At 38.0% G+C, this 21,359-nt stretch overlaps 1 protein-coding gene across 2 annotated transcripts in view; it reads left to right on the top strand.

Annotated features, from left to right (window-relative positions):
• Nucleotides 1-1,577: 1,577 nt before the first annotated feature.
• ret (ret proto-oncogene) overlaps nt 1,578-21,359 on the top strand; it is a 32,558-nt gene continuing 12,776 nt past the window's right edge. For both annotated transcript variants that reach the window (XM_023328026.1, XM_023328027.1), the window contains exons 1-5: nt 1,578-1,830; nt 17,795-18,031; nt 19,391-19,681; nt 20,701-20,939; nt 21,033-21,109. In XM_023328026.1, coding sequence (XP_023183794.1) covers nt 1,755-1,830; nt 17,795-18,031; nt 19,391-19,681; nt 20,701-20,939; nt 21,033-21,109 — 920 coding nt within the window. In that variant the 5' untranslated portion in view covers nt 1,578-1,754. The remainder of the gene's footprint in view (nt 1,831-17,794; nt 18,032-19,390; nt 19,682-20,700; nt 20,940-21,032; nt 21,110-21,359) is intronic.

Genomic DNA, 21,359 nt, shown 5'->3' with positions numbered 1-21,359 from the left:
TGGATGCAAACATAGATGGCTGGATGTGAAGAAAAAATGAGAATAATTCATAATGTCGTTACATTCAGAGTATTCTCCTTTCAGCCTTAAAAACTGACAAGAGTGAATATTTTTATTTTTTCCCGTCCTGCCATCTCCTCTGCAGCAGCCTCCCTGTGTTTGACAGTTGAAGTGGAAGGCCACTGGCCTGTGAGGGACTCGGTTCATCACGGCCCCAGGCTGCAGCATCCAGCCGCATAACAACAGGGATCCCACCACGCTCTAAACACCGCCTGCAGCCTGGACGCATCTGTGAGGGCCAGACCGGGGTCCCACAGGGCTGCTGCAGGGACACACTGCAAACAAACTAAATATTACCAAGCAGTTTTTAGCTAGTTTCTATGGCAAACATCTTAATACACTTAAAGTAAGACAAAACTAACTTTTCAGCAACATATAGGAACTTATTTTAAGTAGATAATTATTAATATATGTGAAATATGGCATTTTCCTCATACAAGTTAAAATGTTTTGCTCCACTTGTAGATTGTTTCACTTCTGACTAGAACTTTTTCATCAACATTATTGACATAAAGAAGCTCCCATATCTTCCTGAAAAGTTATTTGTTCTTTTTGTGTTATTGTAAGTGTGCTAAGATATTTTCACTAAATCCTATACCAAAAACAATCTGATGGTTCAATAACACGAATTACTGATAAATATATTTGATGTTGAGTTAATATGTCTGTGTATTCAATAGTTTAGCAGCAGAAATGGTTTTTGAGTTAAAAATTTTGCTAATTTTGTTGATATGTGATTTTCAAATAAAATGCAATTAATTTAAATAATTAATTACACCCTGTAATCAAAACAAGTTCATATGTCTTGCTTAAAAGTTGTTTACAAGTTAGTTTCATGTTATTGTAAGTGTGCTAAGATGTTTCAGCAAAATCCTACACCAAAAATACTTTGTTTTTGCAGTGCACACGAACTGGAACAGCTGTTTACACCAGTTTGATGGTTGATTAACTAATTAAACAATAAATTAAACTATAAACATGTTTGATGGTGAGCTATGTGTCTATTTATTAAATTATTTAGTAGCAAAACATGTTTTTGAGTTAAAATGTTGCTGATTTTGTCTATTTTTGATTAAAATGCACTTGATTACAATTAATTAATTATACAACCTGTAATTAACCAGATTAAAAATTTAAATCAAGTCCCACCACTGTTGCAAATAAATAAAGAAGATTGGGGTCTGTTTAGAGCTTGTGCCCCAATCTCACTTTCAGTCTAGCATCGCCCCTGTCCAGTGCAAAGATCTGCAAATATTAAACAAAATAAGTCACTAAATAAACAAAAACCGGAGCTGAAACTACTCGACAGCCAACCTGAAACACACCTAGAGATAATTATAAATAATTTCCTCCCTGCGGAGCGTTAATGAGATAACTAACCTGCCGGTTAATTATTGCTCTTAAATTTCCTGTGGATGCTGCGCTACCTGCAGCGGAAGCAGCGGGGCAGTGAAGCAGTCAACCTCCTCCTCCTCTTCCTCATCCTCCTCTTCCTCCCCATCCAGGCAGCAGCAGCCAGTCTGCGGGACACCGAGGACTTCAGCCAGCTTCCCCCGGAGCGGAGGACGCACTCCGGTCGTTTTATCGCGACGATCTCCGCTCTGATTTGATTTTTTCTTCTTCTTCTTCCCGATTGAAGGAAAGTTTTGGGATCCGTGTCTTCATCGGGAAACTTTCACCTATGGTTCGTGAATATGGAGCCAAGTTGCTGTTTCTCTCCGGGAAACGTCGCTGCGCTGCTGCAGCTGCTGCAGCTGCTGCTGGTCGGAGGTAAGACGGAGTTTAACCTCAGTTTAATGTTAAAGCTGCAGGATGACGAAGAATAAAGATTATTCATATTTATATGAAATGTAGCTGAAGGTGCTTGAAAATGAGCAAAAACTATTAAATAATATTAGACTTTATGATTAATTATGCAGGCTAAATAAATAATTGTATAATTCAACAGAATAATAGATGTTAAGGATGAACTGATCAGGTTTTTCTTGGCCAATATCAATCTCTGATCATCTCCAAAGTCAAAGCTGCCAATTTTGGTTAATCATGATTTTCTTTTTTTACCTGGAGGACATTGAGAAAACTCAGCTGTAGCTTTTCTCCCTGTTTTTGTGGTAATTATCTTCAAGGTTTTCGCAGTATTATGGAGAATAATCAGGATTAAATTAATAGATTACAAAAAGCATAAAAAAGTCCAACAAAAACTATTTTTCTCTGTTTTCTCCCACATTTAATGCTATTTTATTGTAAAACAAATAGTGTACAAGGGTGAGATGTTGTTTGTATTGAATTATATGCAATATATTGTAAAATAAGTAAATAAACGTAAACTAGATAACATATTTAATTTAAAAAAGCCTAAATTTGCAGTGATCTAATTAAACAGGAAGTTAAATAATAATTATCCCAGTTTATGCATCACAGCATATTTCTCTAATCTTTTTTTTCTAAATGCACTTGGTTGATGCATTTGTAGTTATTCATAGGTAAAAAACCCAAAACAATGCCTTTTATGGAAAAACTTGAAGAGTAATTAAATTTTCAGTTTTTTTCAGCTGATCTTGAGTCAAAGCTGATCAAGGGCCAGTTTGTGACTCTTTATTTTATTCCAGACTTTCCAAAATTAAAGAGGCAGACAGGAAGAAAGTACATCTGAGAAGTCCGAATGCACTTTTCTTTTTTCCACAAAGCAACTTGAATATGAAGCGCAATGCAGAAATCTGGCATTGTGCGCTGGTTGTTATGTGTGGCATGGCTGAGGAGTCACATAAACATCATAATATCATAATCCCATTCACAATCCTGGAGCCCAACTGTACCAACACTGTCCCCTCATGCAGGCTAAATATAAACCTGCTTTTCTCTGCAAGCACCCAGAACGTGAAACTAAATATAAATATAAGCCAATATGTGCAACTCCTGGTTTTAAAATTTAACTAAAAGCAACTCTGGAGGTTTCTATTCCTGCTTCAATCAAGGATAAAAACTTATTAGAAGCTGTAAGTGGTCATAAACAACACAGCAGCGGTTGTAAACAAGTCTATTTCATGTCAGCAAATCCCCCAGGGCAGGGAAGGGCCGGCCCAAGGCATAAGCGGCTGCTTAGGACCCCCCACCACTAGGGGGCTCCAAAGAGCACAAAGCCACCATGATTGAAATATATGCATTTAAAATAACATTAGATAATACAAACTATTGTGGTAAAAATTCTATATTGTTTTTTTTCTTACACAAATAATGTTTAATGTCACTGATTTCTGCTTCCCCTTTTGAGGAAATATAATATTAAACTTGTTTACTGTAAATTTTGTGTTTATCAGCTAATTTTACTTTTAAATAGTTAAAATAATATGACACACTTAAATACACTGCAAAACCCCAAAATTTTACCAAGTATTTTGGGGTCTAGTTTCTAGTGAAAATATCTTAGTACACTTGAAATAAAACAAAACTAACTAATAAGTAACTTTTCAGCAAGATATAGGAATGATTCATTAATATTGATGAAAAACTACTTGTTCCGTTGGCTGATTATTTATAAAATGGGAAAAATGTCTTAATTTAAGTAAAATAATCAGCCATTGGGACCAGAACGATTTCATCAATATCAAGGAATTATTGACTTAAACCAAGATCCTAAATTTTGCTGAAAAGTTACTTGTAAGTTAGTTTGTCTTATTTCAAGTGTAGTAAAATATTTGTACTAGAAACTAGATCTTACTTGGTAAGATTTTGTGTTTTTGCAAAGTCAAAATATTTCTTAGTTTGCTGCTCCTGTAAGGTTAAAATCAACAGCCATAATAACACTGGTATGATGTAAGTTAATTACAAAATGATGCTAGTGATAAACATAAAGCAGCACATGAATATTGAAGCATCTGATGTTGATGCTAAAAGGGGGGAGGGAATAAAAATCTGCTTAGGGCCCCCAAAAGGCTCGGACCGGCCCTGTTTCCTCATGTTGACGCAGCAGTTCTCGGCCCCGCGGTGCAGAGCATCGGTCTGGTTGGACTGCTTGTGCTGGTCAAGGCCGCAGGCTGTAATTAAATGGGCGCTGACATGTCGACCCCGGCCAAAGAGCGGCGCTCATCACCTGGCTGCCTGTTGCAACAAAGGACCGGGCGGGCAGGTGTGCAGCAGCTGCTCCCATCTCTGGGTAAACACCGTCTGTTTGTCTTCTTTAAACATAAAGAATAAAAATACAGCCTGTTAGATGAGTACGCACACCGTCCTGGACGTGAAGCACCCTCCACACGACACATCGGATTGATTTACGGCGTGCATTTCTCTTTGACTTTTAGTTTAACTCATGATTTGTACATTTAGACAATCAGATCTTCAGGTTAGTGATTATTTGGGTGTTTCCTGATGAGGTAATAATCAAACCAAGAAAACTGGAAATCAGTGGCCAGAGCCTTTAAATGCTAGTTTGTGCTTCAGAAGAACTGGATGCTTCCTGGGTTCCGTTTGAATATTTTATTACAGAGTAAAAACATTACAGTTCGGTTAATGTTTTTAGAAAAAATACAACAAGAAATAAGTTTTATCAAAACTAGGAATGGACGTTATCGATTCATCGTTCATGTAAACGATTAATTAAGCGGTTATTTCCTTAAAAATACGTTTTCTCTTGTGTCTAAAGTTCTGATCGTCTTTCCATAAAGGGATAAATGTTTATGACAATGTAATGCTGGACTTGCCAAAACGCCATTTACTACATCCTCGCCATCGTACTTTAAATCCGTAGTTTTTCTTTCAGAAGTTGAAGCTGCTCCGTTATTCGGTTCAGCTATTAAGTTTATAACTTCAGGAGTTTGTTGGAAGTTTATATTTCTAAACAGATCAGTGTAAGGTGCATTTTCCATCCCAAACCGGACTCTTTTGTACCATTTCTCTTTCCCGTCCTGTTCGGGCTCCGCCATCTTTGTTTATTTGTCCCCTTCAGAATGACGAGCGTCGCCTCCTGCTGGATGGAGGGCAAACTACAAGTCTACCCTTTATTAGCTTATCTAATGGAACTAATTTTATTTTGAGAAATCATTAATCGACTAATCAAGGCATTAATCTTTCCTATTCAGAACTATTGATGCCACAATTTCAACAACTCTGAAAAATATTCTCTCAATTAACTTACAGTTTAACTGTCTGTATTGCAGCCAATTTCCTATTTCATCAAAACAAACTGATTTAGTATCATTGCTTCAGCTTAGGGGCCAGAATAGGGAGGAAAATCCCTGTCTAGAACCACCTATGGCCTCCAGTGTTTACTTTGAGACTGTTTCTAAAAACACTTATGACGGCCAAATTTAATAGTCAAAAACAGCAGTTAAATATGCATTAATACACACAGGTGAAACCATGTTAGTGATACCTGAGAAGCTAATATCTACTGTTTTTGATATCTCTACTCTTGGGGGTTCAGCCAATCAGCACCAAGGAAAAGGGATGGCACTCCTGGATTGGCTGCTTAGTGTGGCGTCTGGATAGTTCACCTCAATATAATTGTTTTCTTTTAGCGTATTTTTAATAATCTTTACAAAGAAAAATCTGTGTATAACATAATTAGGTGGCGGTACACTGTATGTATAATCAACGACTTGTTGTTTCCTTGGAATAAATAAATGTAACAAATAAATGTAATAAATGTAACTTAACATGAGAAGCTAGCTTCTTTTAGCCACCCATCAAAATGGGAAAGACAAGAGAACATGCTGTTTAAGTAAGGCAAATGTTCGGCAATAAATAGCAACAAGATTTGCTCATATCAGAGGAATATTTATTACATTTTTACCAGCTGGATCTTTGACCAACAAGGCTGAATGAGAAATAATGTTTTTAAAAAATGCCAGGAGGACAATGCTAAGGGTTGGTAGACGAAGAAACGGTCAAAGGTCACTTATCATGATGTACCAACTCTATTACAACCATTAGATGCTAGAAGAACCTTTTCGGTCCTACCATCACAAATGTAAACATACGTTTCTTTCTCTAACTTGGATTTTTCCACAATGAATGAATTAACTCAACTTAACAGAACTCAACAACTCAACCTAGCAGAAGTGATTAATCCATTAATCATAATTAATCAAATAATCGTAATTCAGTAATCGATTAATTGTTAACTGGAGTATTGAGACTCAAAAAACATCATGTGCTGAAAAAAAACAAGACAAAAATATTCCTAGGAGTATTTAACCCAAAGCTGTACAAATATACATATATATTGTTTTAAGATAAAAAAACAAAACTTTGTCTGTAAATATGTTTTAGCCAAAACTCCTCCAATAGCAGTTTTAGCTTCTTCTGGTTTAGATTATAAAAGGAATGCTACGTTACAAAATGTTTATAACTTCATTTAAAAGGGAATTTAATTATTTGTTTATTTCCATTTTTTTATGTAGTTCTAATATTTCAGAAAATGCTGAAGTTATGAAATAAAAACTGTCCCAATTTTTATCTGATTAATCGATTAATTGTCAGAATAATCAACTACTAAAATAATCCGTAGCTGCAGCTCTAATTTAAACGTTTCCTACATTTTTCTGTGCTTCTGCATTAAATGATGAGTTAATTCTAAGGATTTCTTGTTTTAAGAATAAATTAGAGCAGCTTTCTCTTCTCAGCTGCTCTTTGTGCATCCAAACCTGCTGGGAGGCTGTAAGAAAATTAACCGAATCCGTTAACATCTCGAAGCAGCGCATCGATCGGTTTATCTTCCCCTGTGACCTTGCTGCTGCAGCTTTGACCCTGCGTCGCTCTCTGACCTGTGAAACCAGAAACCTGCTCCTCCCCCACAGCCTCCTCAGCTGCTCCTCTTCCTCCCCAATTTAGAGAAATCATTTACATCAGCATCTTTTTGCTTCTGAGAAGGACCAGAACAATAAATCTCATTTGTTACTTGCTGCTATTTGATTTAGCTCCTTATTATATAATGTAATTCACTGAAGCTGGTGCTCTTGTGGTTCATGTGGACGGAGAATCAACGTCCCGCCCCGCTGCCACTTTGTCTTTTTAGTATAATTACAGCATGAAAGAATTTAGACTTTAACATTAAACTGTAAAAAAGTTACATTTTTGCATATTTCCATGTTTTTATTGATTTTAAAGATGTTCAGCTGTTCTGCCTGAACTTTATTTACATTTTAAAAAGAAGTAAATGAAGGGGGAACAAGAACATTTTTAGCTAAGACATAGTATTAGCTCTGAAACGATTGATCGTGATGAATCAATTATTGAAATAAATTGAAAAACAAAGTGATGGAGCTCAAAGTCCACTGGCCTAGGGCTGAAGCGATTAATCGGATTAATCAAAATTAATAGTGATTAATTGATTTTTGAAGCAATTTTCATCTAATTTAGTTTCTGACTAATCATTTACTGGAGTACACCGACTCAACAAAGGCCATTTGCTGAAAGAAAGAGACACTCAGAACACTAATTAGGTCAAATCTGTTCTATATATGTATATATAACCATTTTGCAATTAAGAAAAACAAACTTTTTTCTGTAAATTTTTTTTATAATGGTTCAATAGCCTGTGGATCCAGTAAAAATGCAAATCAGTGACAGACACATTCTGTCCCAATTGATTGACATCATTTATGAATAGAAGAGGACCTGATCCACATCCCTGCAGAACCTCATTATGAACTGACGCAACTTCAGAACACAGATTATTATATTTCATACATTTTGAGATCATCTGTGAACCAATCAACCAGAGTCCCGCAGCGTGGCTAAAACTCCTCCATCCACATGTCAAACTCGAGGCCCACGGGCCGAATCCAGCCCGCCGTAAAGCTTTCTGTGGCCCAGAGAGAAAAATAAATGTAACCTTGAAAATAACCGTTGAAAACAGTTAAGAGGAAAAGGGCCACAGAAAAAAGATCTGAATTATTTTTTTAGAATTTTGACTTTTTTCTCAGAATTTATCAGAATTATTCTGACTTTAATCTTTAAGATCAAAAGTCAAAATTCTACAAAAAAACTCAGAATTATTAGATAAACAATCTGAATTCTGTCTTTTGATCTTATTAAAGCCAGAATTATTTTTTTCAGTGGCCATAAGCTTCTTCCGTAGTTTTCATTTGCATAGTACCAAATTACATCAGTGTGAAATTATATTCAGTATTTTTTAGCTTGAAGCTCATGGCGTGCAGAGCGGCTGTTTACTCATATTTTAGAGGGTTTTATCAATACGTTTTCCCGCCACCGGCCCTTTTAGGACATTCATAATCTCTATTTTGCCCCAAAATCAAAGTGAGTTTGACATCCAGCTCTAGTCAGTTCAGGGTCAGACTTCCTCTCATGCATGGCTGGAATCTAATTTCCTTCGGTGAAAGGACAAGGAGACAGGGATCGAAGAGTCGCCCCTGGGGCATTTAGCCGCCACCCCTGGCTTCATGGGTTTTGACAAGTTGTTTTCCAGTCGCGCTGGTTTGACCCGGCGCTCGCCAGGAACGGAGCGAAGGACGAGCGCAGCTCTTTGTGTCTGCATGGATCTGCAGACACAAAGAGGTGAAGGAAAAAACGGAGGGAAAAGCTTTCTCACAAAGTGAAACGTTGCATCTCTCCCATTGGGTCTGAAATCACCTTTTATCATATTCCATATCATATTAAACCAATAAGGCACTTTTCTTACCCAATCAACATGTTTACATGTCTTGTTCTCAAGCTGCATTGGTACAAAAGGCAAAACCAGTCATGCACCAATTATAGTTGCATTGTTATTGATTTAAAATGGTGATTTTTATTTATCAAATTGTAATAAAAGCTCTCCAAACCAACCTTTGAATGAGAGGAAACCAATTGCCTGCTAACCCAAATGTGCCATTAATGAGTCGATTGAATCGCTTTAGAGAAACTGTCTGTGGCAGAACAGTTTTATTACAGAAGCTGTGGTGAGTTTCTAGTATGAAACGACCCGTTTGGGAAATTGCCAACCGGACTTAAAGCTGCAGCAACTTCAGTAAAAATATTTTTTTACATATTTGTTAAAACTGTCACTATGATGACAGTTTCAACAAATATGTATGAGATAATCTGTGAAAAAATTAAGCTCCTCTGCCTTCTCCCATTTATCCCAGTGCTAACTAGAAACAACCAATCAGAGCCAGGAGGCGGGCCTTAGCGCTGTTAATCATCCTCTTTGCTATGTTGTAGCTAGCGAAGCCTGTTGTGACCGCTAAGACTAGGTAGCAAAGTCACAGATAATGGCAGATAAATGGCTTTATCTGCCGTCACATACGGCACATACATGAGGATGATTGACAGCTTTAAGACCTCCGGTTGGCTCTGATTGGTTGTTTTTATTGGCTGCCCTCTCTGGGTTGAATGGTGGCTACTGCAGTTGAATTACAAAGGTGTAGCTTGGTTAGCATCTACTCACAGATATAAAGCCACCTGACTCAGACACGCCCCCTAGTGGTGAGTCAGGAGTTAGAAAAGCAAGCGTTGATTGATAGTGTTTCTAAGTTTGCATGTGTGATTTATTTGTAATGTAGAAAAAATTGCTAAATTTGTAGCTTTTTTGAAAAAAGTTTGAAAAGTTACCAAAGCAACAAAGTTCTGGTGGAATTGTTCAAAATTAGTCCGGGGGCGGAGCTACGGCTTCGTTTAAAGTCCAGATCTTGTCAGATGAGCGTTTTTGTTGTTTTTACTTGCATATGACTCTACATTTCTGTAAACTGTGGCGTTCCACAAGGTTCAGTTTTTTTCTTTTGCATCTTTTAATTTTCTTACAATATTTAATCTTTTTCTGTCATTTACTTTCACATCCGTGCAGATGGCGTCCAGTTGTGCATGTTTTTAAGCCTCTTCTGCTGGATAATTAACTTTTTTTGATTGTCGAGCTAAATTAAAGTTTGGAGTCCAGTCCACACAATCTGAGAATTATGTTTGGTTCTTCTTGTATTTCGTGATTCTGTGATTTAAGAAAACATTTACATTTGGCGCCTCCTGCTGATCTAGAGTCACGTATTTTTATTTCTTTCTATGAGCAGTTCCAAAATGTCACGTTTGCATTCAGACTGCAACATGTTTTCTATTTTTTGTACTTTTTAGAAGGAAATGAGACTTACAGGTTGTTATTTTATCATTTTTAGTGATTTTAGCATAATAATTAACCTTAACTGCATTATCAATACGTAATAAATAATGAAAATAAGCTGATAATATTACAACTTTATTCTTATATGACTTTATTCTCCTGATTTAATTTTTTATTTTGTGTTTTTTCTTAGTTTGGCTCAGTTGTAAAACCAACTAATAAACAAAGAAATGACCAAAATGGAAACTAGAACCTAAACAAAAGATCAAAACAGGAATGATAAAATAGACAAAAAAATAAAAACTACCATAAAATTAACAATTTTGAGTAAATGTCATTTTAATTAAATGTCCCTGCCTTGGTTTGTATTAAATGTGATTGAATGTTTCTCTTAGTTTCTAAGCTTTAGCTTCTTTTCCACCAGAAGTTGCGTCCGTTTCTCTGTGTCCCTGTCAAAGCCCGCTAATGACCGCTCAGGCTGGAACCACGTGTCCAGTTCTTAAAGCCGCAGTCCTCCCTGAGGAATCCCTGAACCCGGTTTGTACTTACTGCAGCCAAACCCTGCGGGAGAATCTCTATTAGATTTCCTGATGACTGATGAACATGAATCATTGGATCTCGGCTCTTGTATCCTCGCAGGGCTAATAGGATTACATTACGGAGTAATTGATTATTATGTTATGGTATGCATCATGGCAAACTGAGTAACCCGCTACCTGGAGCCCGACTGCCTCCTCCGAAGCCGCATCAAATGTCTCATTACTCTGATGAAAAGTTTGATGCGTGTGTCATCGTTAACAGGAAATGGCTTCCCTCCTTATTGTGATGTTTCCAGAGTGAAAACATCACAACGATAAACACAGGATCAGCTGCAGAAGATGGGAAAGAAGTCATGAGAATAAATTCAAAATATTAACACTTTAATATTATCTCTTTATTCTCACAATTTTTATGATTTTATTATCATTATATTATTACTGTATTCTCTAAATATTATGACTTTATTGTCATATTTTTATGACTTTTACTCTCATAACTTTACTCTCAAAATATTATGGCTTTGTCCTCAGAATATTTTGACTTTATTCTCTAAATGTTATAACTTTATTGTCATATTATTATGGCTTCCTTCTTCTAATATTATGGCTTTGTTCTCTGATCATTTTATGACTTTATTCTTCTAATATTATGACTTTATTCTCATATTTTTATGGCTTCGTTCTTGTAATTTGATGACTTTATGAATACTGTGTGCATTCAGATCAATAACATCTTTCATAAGTGAAACTCCAGTCGGATGTGCAGCTTTTTAGTTAATTGCAGAGCCGTTCCCATTACTGCTCCATCTTCGGACGCAGAGCAATCACGGCGGGCTTCGGAGTGACTGTAATATTTGTTTTGTTTTTATCATCATCTCATAACTGCGCCTTAATGCGGCCAGGCTCACAGGCTCTGTAATAGATGATGGATTATTTGGAAACATGGATACTGATTAACCAAACTGTGGAGCTGCACATGTGCAGCAGAGATGATTGGATATATGCAGCCTCCAGCGTCCGTCTCATCAGTGGAAAACAATCAGCCTCTCTGATGATTACTGCAGTTATTGATCACTTCTGTAGCCTGATATTCTGCTTCTTGGACGATTTCTCTGATGTGTAATTTTTCTGAGGATTCTCCATGCTTTGCTTCTCCAGTTGTGATTTTTATAATCAGAGGTGGTGGCGGGATACGCCATGAGCTCATAGCTGGTAAATCTGTCCGCCGAAGCACGCGTTGCGGTAATTGAGTTCCTGTCTTTGTCTGGGGCGATGGAAAGGGCGTCCCACCCTATCAGCCGCATCCAGACTGATTGTGTGATGAGCCTTTGTCCTTTTTGTTCTCACTCTGTTAAAGCTACAGGCACATTTTAAATTAAATCTCCCCCAAAAGCCCACCATCAACACAATTTATCACCTGAAGAATACGCTGTTCTGAGAACTGTGTAACTGACAGCCATCTTGGTAGGCAGTTGCTACACTGCAAAAACACAAAATCGAACCGTTGTTGCTGCTAAACTATTGAATAAATAGACACAATAGCTCAGCATCAAAGATATTTATTCATTACTTTTGTTATTCAGCCATCAAATTGGTGCAAAGTTCTGTCCCAGTCTGTGAGCACTGCAAAAACACAAAGTATTTTTGGTCTAGTTCCTAGTCTCAAGATCTTAGTACACTTGAAATAAGACAAAGCTAAATTACAAGAAACAGGATCTTATTTTAAGTCAATAATCCGTAATATTGATTGAAAAGTAAAGTTTCCATTAGCAGATTACTTCACTCACAGCAAGACATTTTCCCCATGTTACAAGTCAAATAATCCATAAAACTAGTACTTTTTGATGAATATTAAGGAATGATTTACGTAAAACAGAATCATATTTACTGCTAAAAAGTTACTTATAAGTTACTTTGTCTTATTTCAACAGTACTGAGTCATTTGGACTAGAAACTGGACCAAAACACTTGGTAAGATTTGGTGTTTTTGCAGTGTATGGGATTGCTATGACGGCTAGATGTGTTACGATTGTAAATTCTACTGGGGGATAAATTATTCCGAACGTTATTGTGATAAACGATAATATTGTGGTTTTAGGACCATTTTCCAGCAATATAATGGCAACAGCATAATATTAATGCCAGAACACAATCTCAAAGATTAATAAACTATAAATAGTAATGGATATTTTACACTGGAACTGGAAGACATTTTAAATATCCAAAATAAATAAACAAAATGATCAATAAGATGAATTATGAAGGCTCTGTAAACAAAATTGAGACCAAAGGAGCAGACTGAAGAGTTTTATCATCCAGTTTTTGATAGAGAAAGAAAAACAATAAATTCTGTCTATGGAAATTATTGAGTTTGTTTTAATTCATCACGCAATTAATTGAGTTATTGATTAGAGCTAGCTCTCGCTTGTTCCTATCTAACTTTATAGCTATTACTCAGTCATAATTTTTGAGTTCTCTACCCACCTCTGTGTAATACCAAGATAAATATCAGGAATATTTACTGTCGTACTTACTGTGGTACTACCTAAATTAGCCTAGCTAATGTAGCTTTTATCTGCTAGGTGAGATGGACATGTAGCGGACAAAGTGCTACAAACACAAGTACGTGTTTGTTACTATGTACTTACTCCGATATTCACCAGAACCTCGTCATTCACATGAAGAGTTCATACGTTCCTTACAAATCCGTTTAAACGTTGACTGTATCCGTCCATGATGTTCGAACTCTTTGTGTTCACTGGTGAACAGAAATCAGAGGCAGCTTGTTCACATCGTCTGACATGTTTTTCTGTCTCATTCCTGTCCATCCCTACAGCGGCCATTTTGTTTATATATATATTTCTCCTGCACATTGGTGAGTGGGATAGCGAGCGTAGTGACGCTGATTGATGGCGTTTCTCTTCTTTGACAGGCGTTTCAAGTTTTTTACCATAAAAATCTTTAAGAGCAGAAAAAACTTGCTGAATTTGTCGCTAGCTACTTAAAAAAAGTTGCTAAACATCGCCACAAAGTGCTTCTTGTGACCCCGTCCACAGTGTTGGGGCGTGGTCCCAACGATTGACCACGACCCTTAGCTCCGCCCACTTTGGCAGAACTTTTCAAAATTAGTTTGGGGGCGGGGTTATGCTTTCACATCAGGTTTAGTTCCACTTTACATTGAACACTCGCGTAATATCAGTTCAGTATTCCTACATCTGTGAATAGTAACTCCAAACTATTTTTTCATGCAGAATATCTCAAAGAAAATGTAGCTTGGGAAGCTAAAATACATAGACGCAATGCTATCTGACACGCTATTGGCTGATGTTAGCAATGTAGCCAATCAAGGAGCGACATTATTTTTCTTGGCTCTGATTGGCTGATCCCTGAATATGGGAAATAAAGAAACCAGAAGTCAAATAAATCAAACAGGAACAAAAACAGAAAAGATTCTGAAGACGATCCCAGTTTTTCCCCTCTTGTGATGTCACTAACCCAAACGAACACAAAGCAGACGGAGGAGTTTCTTTTTTCATTACACTTTTTAAAAACTTTCTAAAACTCTGCGATGGAAATCTGTCCTTCATTAGCCAGCTGTGTTTTTATCCCCAGTACATTTTATTGTGCAAAAAATGAAAATAAATAAATACCCCACCAGAACGGCGTCTTTAAAATACAAACACTTGGAGAAAAAAATCATTTAATGTTTTCCAGTCTTATGTAAGTCCAGTCTCACTGCCCAGCAGCGGTGCATGATATCTGTAGTAAACACAGATTGCTACAAGAGTCGTCCTGTTCAAACACGGAGTGTGTTTGCAGAATCACTTAATCTGGGTTTTCATCAAACGAGGCCTCATGCGGAGCCTGAGCATCAGTTTTATAGCCGATTGAAGGCTGTAAAACGTCTTTTTATGTCGTTAATGTTTAAACTCTTTGGTGCAAAACAGACAAACAGGCTGTAACAAACAGAGCTGAATAAAACAGCTTCTAAACGCAGGAAAATCTGCAAGCTAAAACTAATTTAAAATAACTTTAAAATGTATTACTAGACTTTATTTCCGCTCAATATTCCTCCCATTGTCTAAAGCAACTTATTACTTTGATCAACGATTATTTTATTCGTTATTCAATTGATAATTTTTTGGTGATTAATCGATTAATCGTATAAAAATATATGCACATTCTGCTGATTTTTCATTTAACCACTTAAGCCTGTTTTATATCATATTAAAATATGCAAATAAGCAAATAATTCAATTACTTTTTAAATAAAAAATTTTTTTATTCAGTTTAAGATGCATCTGCAGCTAAAAAGATTCTATTTACTAATCTGTTGATTATTTTTGGTCTGTATACTCCAGTTAATGATTAATCGCAATTTATTTATCGTTTCAGTCCTACTTTTAACCTGTGACTCTCTGGCTGCAAAGCAACACTGGTTGGGGCTTTTTTACATTATTTACTGCATCACCATCAGTTGGTGGCTCTTCCTTCCACTCAACTTTCTACCTGTACGGATGACTATACCAATATATGAAGAGCAACTCAATTCTGTAGTTTAAAAATGTTTATTTCTTTTCATTTTTTATTTAATTCCCTCAATAATAAATACAAATAGTACATTTAACAATTAAAATAAATCATGAATGAAAGACGTATAAACTAGCTGAGAAAACTATTTCAGCCATATTTCAAAAACACAAAAAATCAGCTTATTCAACGCGTTATTGCTTAATCATGATCATTTAAAAATTTCTCTTAAATGCAGAAAGAAATGTAGTTAAGATTGTTGCATAAACTGACACCTTACATTTTCCATCATCGCTGTTTGTTTATTTTAGGTTGTATTTGCTTTTTCTCTCTTAAAAAGTTTTTATATAAATTCTAAAATATTGCACTTTATGAATTCATGAAGTTTCATAATTGAACATAATTTTGAAAGAAACTCATTTTTTTCTTGTTAATCGTGAAGGTTAACAGGAAATACATAATTATACAAGTAACAAAAACATGAGTTTTCTCTGTTTTTAGCTGAATTACTGAATGAAATGAGGTTTCCAGTGACCTATTGACCTGTCAGACAGCTTCAGTTCAGAGGAAACTCGCCGCCTCGCTCCGCAGAGCGCCTCGCTCCGCAGAGCGCCTCGCTCCGTCCATCCAGCTAATTAGTCCTGATATAAACGCTTCTCTTTCTGTTGGCTTCTGTCCTGGAAACAAATTGAATTTTGAATGATATAAACAAATTGTGTTGCAGAGCCTTGGTGGTGGTGGTGGGGGGGGGGGGGGGGGGGGTTGGTCCCAGTGGCCTGCAGCCAGACCCCTCCCTGCACCACTGGCTCCCAGTGATGAACAGGTTGGCCCCCGGGTTTTATTCAGGGGGCCGCTGTCGTCGTCTGCTGCTTTTGATTTACTCGTGCGTTTTCTGTTGATTAAATCTGGTTTATGTGATTTGTTATAGTTCGCTTTAGAGCGGTTGGGTAAGCCTGAAATAATTATAAAACTAACATTGAGATTAAAATAACTGGAGGAGAGAAATCAGGAGCAGCGGTCTGTGTCTGCATGGTAACAGCGCCCTCCAGTGGCCGTCCTCGGCATTTAAATGAATGTTTCATTTTGAACGATGTTTCATCTGGAAGGTTCATTGATTTGGATTTAAATATTTTTATTTTCAAGTTTAGCAATTAATGGAGAGCTTAATTTATTATTATTGATGATTAATTTAGAGCTGATGTTTCCAAAGAAGAAAAGATTTAAACAGAATCTGGAAGAATATTATGTATGGATGGATGGATGGATGGATGGATGGATGGATGGATGGATGGATGGACTCAGATTAAATCTCATCTATATTGTTTGCGTGAAACTAAAACTTTTCATGTGTAGCCGTATTTTTTCCTTCCACTAAACCTTTGCTGTAATTTCTCTAAGTGTCTCTTGATGAATGAATGGCTCTCCTTCAGACTCGTTGTTTTAAACCTTTTAATGTTTTTTTCCACTTGCTGCCATGTTGACGCCCTCAGTGCAGACGGTTCTTCATGATCGGACTCTCCGGGTCCAAACGGTCGAGTGTCTGGATGTTTGTTTTGGCCTCAGGAAGCCATTTAATGAAAAGGTCGGCGCCTCATTGAGTGGATCTCCATGTTTCAGGAAGCAGCGGCTGCATTTCACCCTCCTGTCATCCAACCAAATTAGATCAATGCCTGAAACGGGAGCCGGGCCTCAAACCACCCCGGCACAATTAGAAAATCTCGTTTAGCTCCCTGCTAATGACATTAGCGCGTTCCCAAAATGGCGGCCCGCCGTCGACACATAACTGGGATATAATTACAGGAGGAGACGTCTCCCGTTTCCTGTAAAACACTCAGCGCCACGTGTTTTATGGATCGCGATGCTGCCAGGGGAGGAATCACTCCTCATGCTATCAAGGTGAAGTCAAGGACGACGGGGAGCCGCGCAAAATCGACCGGCGGGAGGTTCATTAGACCAGTGGTCCCCAACCACCGGGCCGCGGACCGGACCAATTGGTGCCGGGCCGCGCAAGAAATAATGAACTACTTCCGGATCTTTTATTTTGAAAATCCTAAACCGGATTTTACCGGTTACGTCTTGCGCATCAAAATTGAGCCAACTTGCAGCAGAATGAGTCACAAAACAACATCGGAGTACTGCAGCGCCCCCCCCCCCCCCCCCCCCCCCAATCCAACCATCCATCCATCCAACCAAACATTCAACCAACCATCCAGCCATCCATCCAGCCATCCATTTACCATCCATCCAACCAACTACCCAATCATCGAATCCATCCATCCATCCAACCATCCAAATGATAAAAACAGAACCAAATTATTTGCCTAAAATCAAGATGACCCTTATCACCATGACGATTAGAGATCCTGTCCTTGGACACCTTGAATAGAATCAGGGTCAAGGGTCGTCCCTGGTGTCCAACTCACTAGGGACACGTGGATTTAGTCCAGAGAAAGTGGACCTGGCTCTGGTTATTTTGTGTCAAGACATTGGACACTAATGTCTTGAGGGACGGCGTCTTTACTCTTTTCCGGATCCAATAAAAACTCACGTAAAGTTCTGAACAGTTAAAGATCTGGTCCAGTTTCCAGTGAGATCATTTGGTTTTTTCTTCTCCCTGCAGGAGTGGCGGGGTTGTACTTCCCTCAGAAGGAATACACTGAGACGGTGTACGTTGGACAGCCGGCGGGGACGCCCGTCCTTCAGGTCCACGCCATGCTGGACGGCCGGTCCGAGCGGCCGCATTTCTACCTGTGCGGCAGCAGGCGGCCGCCGTACGCGCTCTGGTTCCAGATGGACGTCCAGACCGGAGAGCTGTCCCTCAGCAAGACGCTGGAGGAGACGGACTTCGCCTCGCTGTGTGAGTTGGACACAAGCTTTGGCTTCCACCTTCTTCAAGTCAAACAGATTTGGTGTCAAACGTTTGTGCAGCAACAATTTTAATTTGTGCCGCTAATTTTTATATACATTTTTCATTTGTTCAAAACGCTTAACAATATTAACAAAACATTTCAGAGGTCAACCAGCCCCCCACATTTATGAAATCTAACAAAGTTGTTGTCAATCAACTCTACATTTGTGCTGGTTTGAGCCGCAAAAATGTTAATTTGTGCCGATATAATTTTTAAGGTTTTAATAAATGTCTCCATGGTTGTGAAAGGTCAACCAGCCCCAGCCTCACCTTCTTCAAAGTAAACAAAACTGGGGTCCATCAACTCTGCAACATTTGTGCTGGTTTGTGCTGCAAAGATTTTAGTTTTTGCCACTACAATAATAAAAGTAGTAATAATAATAAATAAAATTTTTATAGTGCTTTTTCAGACATTCAAAGATGTTTGATCAATAGGAAATGTTTGCCAGAGGTCCACTGTCTCTGCTACGTTTATGCTGCAAAAAAATTTCTTTTGTGCTCCTATAACTTTAAAGATATTAATAAATGTTTCCAGAGGCCATGAAGGTCAACCTGGCCACCATCTTCAAATCAAACAAAATTGTTCCCAATCAATTCTGCTACATTTGTGCTGTTTTGTGCTGCAAAGATTTTTGTTTGTGCTGTTATCATTTTAATAATATTATTACATAAAAAATTGTAGCGTTTTCAGGCACTGAAAGATGCTCAAAGATTGACATTTATTAAAATCTTTAAAATTGTTTGACTTCTGATGACCTCTAGAATTATGTTTTTATTAATATCTTTATCATTTTGGAGTGTCTGAAAAATTGTTATGAAAATCTGATCTATTATTATTATTATTGTTAAAATAATAGCAGCACAAAAAATCTTTGCAGCAGAAATGTAGAAGACCTGATTGACACCAATTTTGATTTTGTAAATGTGGTGAGGCTGGTTGACCTTTGATGACCTCTGTGCTGCTATCTTTAAAATGATAGCAGCACAAACAAAAACCTTTAGCAGCACAAATGTGTGGCACCGCTCTCCTCTGATTTGAAGGCGGTGGAGAACGAGCTTCGCTCAGGTTCGGTTTCCTGATTCTGATGCATTTTCCTGCTCTGCTGCCAGATGCCTCTCCTAAATGCACTTCCCGATGTTTACGCTCTCTGCATGCTAATAACGCTCTGGCTCTTTGTCCGGGTTTCTTCCGCCGCTATAATAACATAATTGCATGGCCTCAAAGTAAAGCCAAGTCATCAGAAAAAGAAAGTGCAGTCTGAGATTAAATTGCCTCTTTTGTTTGTTTTGGTCGCCGTTTCTCATCAGATCAGAACTCCTGGCCCGCCAAGCGGCTCACTCTCCAAGTCATGGCTCTAAACAGCGTCAGCAAGCGCGCGCCGTGCTCCAGGAACTCGGCTCACATCACGCTGGACTTTGTCAACGGTTCGATGCCGCGCTGCGCCCAGACGGACATGAAGGAACTCTGCTTCCCGCACAGAGACACATCCAACCCGCACATCATAGAGAACAGGTTCCCTGGGGTTCTCCGCCAACTCCGGCGGCTCACCAGACTCACCGTCTGCCCCAACTACACCATCGCCTACGGCGTGGAGTCAGGTGAGATCTGCTCTCACCTGCTGACGGATTTAGAAACAGCAGCATAATTTCATCTCTTCAAAATAACATTTGATGAATAAAGAAACAAATAAACATGCAAAATGTCAGAGTTTGGGCGTGCCGTGGTGGCGTAGGGGACAGCGCGACCCATATTTGGAGGCCTTGAGTCCTCGACGCGGCCGTCGCGGGTTCGACTCCCGGACCCGGCGACATTTGCCGCATGTCTTTCCCCCTTTCCTGTCAGCCTACTTTCAAAAAATAAGGGACACTAGAGCCCACAAAAGACCCCCGCCAGGGTACAAAACATATATATATATATATATATATATATATATATAAAATAAATGTCAGAGTTTATTGTTTTAAATGACGTTATTGAGAAAATAAAGAGAGGAAAGGTGAAGATAAAAATGCAACTGTTGCATAAACAGTCTTCACTTATTTCAAAATAAGAGCATGAATATTTGACAACCAAATCTTTGAACTTTATTCAACTGAAGATTTACAAAACAGACAAGTAAATTAGTGCTTTAGTTCATTTAGGGGAAGCAAACTGCGCTAAAAATTTTCAAAGTTAGCAAAAGCGCTAACCTAAAAACTAGCTCCGCAGTTAGTACATTAATGGAAGTGTTTCCACAACTGCATCTAAGACTAATATAATTCATATTAAATATTTCATAAGTTATCAAAAAATAACTTTTTAACTTACTTAAGTAAATGAATATGATTTTAACTTGAAATGTTTTGTTTTACCTTCCATACAATTAACAGACACAGATGTTGAATTTTATTCAACTCAAAATGTAGAAAATAGTCAAGTAAATTATCTGGAAAATTTAATGTAGGGGAAGCTAAGTGAGCTAAATGTTTTCAAAGTTAGCAGAAGCGCTAACTGAAGGTTTAGCTGTGCAGTTAGCGGAAGGTTGTGGCTCAGTGGGGACGTTTTGAAAAGTTCAGGAAGTTTGAACTCCTCTGTAAAGCTTTTCACTCACCAGTTTTCATGTTTCCGCTGAATGCAGAGACTCCTGCTCCGTTCGCCGTGAACGGAAACACCTCCGAGCTGGTGGTGACCGCCCCGCTGGACCGGGAGGAAAGCGAAAACTACAGACTGCTGCTGGTTTGCACGGTCCAAACGGAGAGCGTCGTCACCAAGGTGGAAACTCCGCTGGATGTCTTCGTGGACGACGAGGACGACAACGCGCCGTACGTCAACGGGACCGACACGGCGGAGGTCGTGATCAGTTTTAATCGGACAAAGGTGGGAAGCAAATCTGGCACATTTTACCTGAGGAATAATACGTTTATTTTTAATATTCAGACTCAAACTGAGGTTTTTGTTCTTGTTTTTCAGGGCGCAGCTTTTGGCACCTTGTTTGTCTTTGACAGGGACTTAACCACTTTGTTTCCTAAAGACCTGAGCCACAACAGGTAGCCAAAGATATTACTCAAGTAAAACTACCATCACTTCAACATAAATATAAAAATAATATTAAAAAGTAGCCGTCCAAGAAATTACTCAAGTAAGAGTAAAAAACTATTTGGTTAAAAATGTACAGAAGTAGACTTTTGGGTTAAAAAAATCCAAAATTTAACCAAATATTTTGTCTAGTTTCTTGTTTTTGTTTTAGACAAAATAAATCTACTTGTTTTAAGTCAATAATGTGTCAGTGTACATAAA

Source organism: Xiphophorus maculatus, chromosome 22 (genome assembly GCF_002775205.1).
Source record: "Xiphophorus maculatus strain JP 163 A chromosome 22, X_maculatus-5.0-male, whole genome shotgun sequence".
Taxonomy (NCBI): domain Eukaryota; kingdom Metazoa; phylum Chordata; class Actinopteri; order Cyprinodontiformes; family Poeciliidae; genus Xiphophorus; species Xiphophorus maculatus.
This window is presented reverse-complemented; position numbering and strand designations above follow the sequence as displayed.